The sequence below is a fragment of the Magnolia sinica genome, chromosome 10, assembly GCF_029962835.1.
Source record: "Magnolia sinica isolate HGM2019 chromosome 10, MsV1, whole genome shotgun sequence".
Lineage (NCBI taxonomy): Eukaryota > Viridiplantae > Streptophyta > Magnoliopsida > Magnoliales > Magnoliaceae > Magnolia > Magnolia sinica.
This window is the reverse complement of record NC_080582.1, coordinates 18,084,290-18,089,588: the sequence shown is the minus strand read 5'-3', so window position 1 is coordinate 18,089,588 and position 5,299 is coordinate 18,084,290. Positions and strand designations below refer to the sequence as shown.

The 5,299-nt window shown below is 38.6% G+C and overlaps 1 protein-coding gene across 3 annotated transcripts; it reads right to left on the bottom strand.

Annotated features, from left to right (window-relative positions):
- On the bottom strand, nt 1-5,299 carry LOC131258107 (disease resistance RPP8-like protein 3). Of its 3 annotated transcripts, none has more exons than XR_009177882.1 (3): nt 2,446-5,299; nt 330-516; nt 1-256 (listed from the first exon to the last, which is right to left on the bottom strand). XR_009177882.1 is itself a non-coding variant. In XM_058259173.1 (2 exons), the coding sequence occupies exon 1, from the start codon at nt 5,183-5,185 to the stop codon at nt 2,447-2,449; it is 2,739 nt and encodes a 912-aa protein (XP_058115156.1). In that variant the 5' UTR covers nt 5,186-5,299; the 3' UTR covers nt 1-516; nt 2,446. The 3 variants fall into 3 exon arrangements, 1 of the variants encoding a protein (XP_058115156.1); XR_009177883.1 differs by having other exon boundaries at nt 335-516; XM_058259173.1 differs by having other exon boundaries at nt 1-516.

The following is a 5,299-nucleotide window of genomic DNA, read 5'->3' as shown; positions in this document are numbered from 1 at the left end:
TGAAATAAATCAAACATTAAATGAACTGTTTGTGTGAATTGAAGTACAAAACATATAATGAATATTAGCATTTCGTACCATTTTAAAGATCTATAACAAAGAATACATAAATCCTTAAGTTACAATTAGAAAATATCATCAAAACATCTTGTCACCATCTAATCATCATTCCACCATTCTTCACTATCTCTAGTCACTTTGCACACGTGTAGGTCATCGCAATCTCTGCTGTGAGAAATATTTCTCGAAATAAAATCTGTGATTAAAACATGAAAGTTATATACTAGAATTTGTTTGCTTAAATCTATAAAAGAAGTCGAAGCATATACCTAACTTTAAAAACTAATCATGGATGAAACAGGAAGCATAAGTTCCTAGTGCCTTCGGTGTCTTGACGAGCATTACAAGTGGGGCTATTAGTTATGAGATCCAAGCTTTGATTTGATAGGCTCCGTCATAATGGAAGATGCTCCAAAAATCTTACAAATTGAAGCTCCTTTTCTGTCGATCAATGTCCTACAAAAGACAGTTCCAAAAATAATACATCAATTGCCTGCGACAAAGATGGCCAAAGATTGGATGGCAAGGTAGTCCCAAATTAGATTTTCTTGGGTCATAACAAAATAGAGAACTTTTAAAATTGTAGGAATATTACCAACATGAATCAATTTCAACCTCAGGATTTGAAATTACTATATTCATCCAATATGGCTTTAAAGCATGGATTGAATACAAACAAATCCAAACACATTGAACATTATACATGCTGCAATGTCAACTATCTTATGGGACGAAACAAGTCAAAAACCATACAAACAAGTCAATTTCAACCTCAGGATTTGAAATTACTATATTCATCCAACATGGCTTTAAAGCATGGATTGAATACAAACAAATCCAAACACATTGAACATTATACATGCTGCAATGTCAACTATCTTATGGGACGAAACAAGTCAAAAACCATATGAAGTAAACATAAAACAGAGTAAAGTCCACACGTGTGGATTTGTGACCATCCACATGCAACTGCACATGCCAATATGAAACGTGTGTGAGATCCCAGCTTTCCATCAGATGATTCGCGTGCAATAATCAGATTTTTCACTCGTAAAGTTGGGCACAATATACAAAGGAAATGGATGGCTAATACTGCTCTTTCTAAACATCCATTTGTGTTGTACATAGTGGTCCACCCGAGGAGTGAAACACTTAATTTTTTATTTTTTATTTTTTGAAAGGTGAAAGACTTAATTTTTATGCCAGAAGTTTCAAAACAAGAGACAAACAAATACAAACAGTGAAACACAATTTTTAAACCAGAAGTTCTAAAAAGTGTGGTCCACTTGATGGAAAGCTCCTATCTCACACCTTATGCTACATTGGTGCATGTGGCTCCATTTGGCTGGGAAATGCTCCACACATGTGGGCTAAGGAAACCTCACCCACAGCTTATGCCTCAATCCAATAATCAGGTCGGACACAGATCAGGTGAGACAATTGTATGCAAATGAAGTGGACGATCAGCTTTTAACATACATGTATGGCACATCAGATGGCCTGAATTTTGTGCTAGGGAAGCTATATAGTGGCCTCTACCTGTACCTGATGAGCAGCTTGATCATGCATATGTGTGAATTTTCTCATCGATCGCCTCAAACATGCCCAGTAGCATCACCCATACAATCAAGAGACTACAAATTAAATCTTTAGTTTAAGCCTAAAAATGATCTGCAACTATTCATACTAAAAGCAACTAATCAGCAAAATAGAAGTACATAAGCCAAAGTGTTGTATATTTGATTGATCCAACAATCCTTTTGGTAGGCCCTATTGTGACTGAACATTTTTAAAAAATCGAACGGATAAGATGATGCTGACCACCTGATGAATGTCCCTTCAAACAAAAAATGGTCTACAATCCACATTTAACAAGGAAAAGTTACTGACCAAACATATAAAATTGTCAAATCAATGTGAATTTATACAATGATCCACTAAAGAAGGGTCAACTAGATGGATGATACAGTAGTTTCATCCAACATACAGCGACGTGCGCATGTCAAACTGGAGGATTGCTAGCATGGTTTCAACCAAAAAGGTTTTTGGTTGAAGCATTTCTTTAAACAGTTAACAAGCTGATTTCCATATTAAATAAAAAATAAAATCAAACACTACAAAATTATAAAATACCGTCTTCTTTAAGATCCATGGTTACACACTATAAAAGGAATGGAGAAGCTAGCAGTAAATTTCATAGCAAGAATTTAACGGATTTAAAAGAATAAATTACTTAGATAATATAACTAGAATGTAAATTTCATGAGACTATTTTTTTCAAAGTTACAAAAAAAAGGAGAAAAAAATGATATGATTATATGAACTTCAAGTATCGATTAACAGGTAAATAAAAATGAAGCGGGGAAATAAGTCTCCCCAATGTACCTCACACAAGGACAGGAGGTGCAAGTGCTTTGAATGTTGTCTCTGTATCTCTTATGTTGATGAAAGGTATGTGATGAATCTTATGCCAATCCTCTCCCCTGTCTTGTTGGAGCCTTTCTTTGAATTCATCCGGCATGTTCCACACCTCCAATTTCTTGAGAGTAGTAATGTGTTGCAGTCCTTCTGGAAGCTTCTCCAAATTAAGGCATCCATTGATATGTAAATGTAAAAGACTTGGCATAGCTCCTTCCTCTACTCTCCACTTCTCTAATTCATGTAACCTTCGAAGTTGAAAGGATTCGAGTCGAGGAAACCCTTGTGCAGTACAAGCCATCTCCACTCCAAAGAATGAAGAGTCGCGTAGCTTGAGAACGCGAAGGTTTTTCAGTGTCTCCAATGTCGCCAGTGGGTCTTGCTTTAATTCAGAGAACAACAAGGTGAGCTTGGTGAGGTTTTTTGGGAATTCAGTAAACTCAGGTAGCTTCTCTAACTTTCCTTTCAAACGCAACTTACTTAACATGGGAAAACGTGGAAAAGGGAAATTCGATGGGAATTGCTTTCCCTCCACACGCAAGGACTGCAGGCAGTAGAACTTGACAATGAATTCATAAAATACCTCAGCATAGGCTCCTTCATTATCTAAACATATACCTAGTTTTCTAAGATTGGTGAGCTTTCCCAAGCAACCATGCATCCATTCACCAGCCTTTACACATGATAGAGTTTGGAGGTTACTAATCCGGTCCAGTCGTGGATGCCCTTCTATCACCCCTATAACTTCCTGGTAAGCCCCCACTTCAGATGGGCTCTTCAGTTGGAAATGTCTTAACTGTTGCATCTTCTCTATCTGGCTCGGTATGTTGAGAATTTTGTTATAAGTTGTTACAATTAGTGTTTGCAAATTTTGAAGATTTCCTATCGATGATGGAAGCCTTTCTAATCGACTCCTGGTACACCCGAGGTACCTCAAGTGGATCAGTGCACCTATCTCATTCGGTAGCTTTTGTATTGCTACCTTATTTAAATCTAACACCCTGAGCAATTTAAAGCCTCTGTAAAGAAACATCTCTTGTTTCCTTTCGAGCCTATCAACAACTTGGGTGTAGATCAACACAGATCGAAGGCATGGAGTGGAAGATTTTAAGGAAGTGTACTCACTTAAGGCATTATGGTGAATTGCAAGTCGACGGGCCATAGATGTCGATAGAGCATCCACATTCTCATGCTGAATTTGGAGAAACTTTTCTTCCTTTGCTTCTGATATGGAAAGATCCCGCAAAAGATCATGAATACAGCAACTTTTAATACCCCCACTTGAACTTCTGTTAGCAAGTTGAATCATACTTCGTTGAATCAACTCTTTCAGACAATCTTCACCCACTTCTTCTAGTGTTTCATCCCCTCTCCTCTGCAGTAACCCTTCTGCGACCCACAATTGAATTAGTTTCTTAGCACGGAACTTATAGTCTTCTGGAAAAACGCCCAAGTAGAGAAAACATGGTTTCAAGTGATAGGGAAGATCTCTGTAACTTAAAGATAATATTCTAGAGATTTGGGGTTGTCCTTTGACAAATTGCCAACTAATGCTCTTTCGTACATTTTCCCACTCCCTTGGTTCTTTCCTTGATAAGAGCCCTCCGATGACTACAATCGCAAGAGGTAGACCATGGCATTTTTCCACAATCTCTCTACCGGACTTCTCCAATTCCTGAGGGCAACCAATATCTTGTCCAGGGAATGTTTTCTTACAAAAGAGTTCCCAGCTCTCATCTGTTTCTAAAAATCGTAATTCGTATGGCAGGCTTTGTGCATCTGCATGTAAAGCTACATCTTTGTTGCGCGTGGTGAACATGACCCTACTTCCATTATTCATATCCGGGAAAGCATCCTTCAGATCATCCCAAGCTTCGTTTGTCCATATATCATCTAATACAATCAAGTATCTCTTCTCTTGCAAATACTCTGAAATTTTATGCCTCAGCTGAAAGATGTTCATCTTCTTCAGCTCCTCTTCTGAGAGAACCATATAGCAATTTATGATGTTTTGCAGAAGATCTCTCACAGCATACTCTTGCGATATGGAAATCCATGCGCGAGAGTGAAAATGTTTCTCAACACGGGTGTTGTTATAAATTTTCTTGGTAAGAGTGGTCTTACCGAGACCACCCATTCCAACTACAGAAATAACACAATGGCGCGGCTTGCCTTCCATCAACTGGGCCACCAATGTCTCCAAATCTTTCTCAAAGCCAACAAAATCTGGTTCTTGAGCAAGAGGAGATGTAAGCCTCCAGTCTTGGGAGCTAGACCCTGCTCCCTGGCTTATATTTTCAATTCCATAAGTTGACCTACTTTCGGAAATTGTACGGATTTTGTTCTTTATCCGCTCAATCTGCGAGCCCACCTTATGGAGAGTTATCAACTCATTGAAGATGAAAGCATACCTTCTAATGCGGCCTACAAATCCTCTTCGTCTCAAGTTTGCTATCTTGAAGACAAAGGTGTCGATGACGTCCTCAGCATCATACGCAACATCTTTCACGTCCTGTACCCAGTTCTTCACTCTTCCATCTCCCTCTTGTTTGGAATCTGCATCTTTCAAGAAGCATCGCATCCTCCTAAATTCTGCCTCGAGCCATTCGACTTGATCACGAACCCCACGTAAGAAAATGGCTTCTTGAATGAGCTGGTCAACAAGTTTTTGGAGAAGGAGCTCGACAACAGATTCAGCAATGGCCATCTTTCCTCACTCTTTTCTCTCACAGGAAAGAATTTCACATAAAACCCTTCTTGTCTCTCTATTTGCAGAGGCCAACTACTTCGTGGGCCGCATTTGCTAACCATCCTATTATTG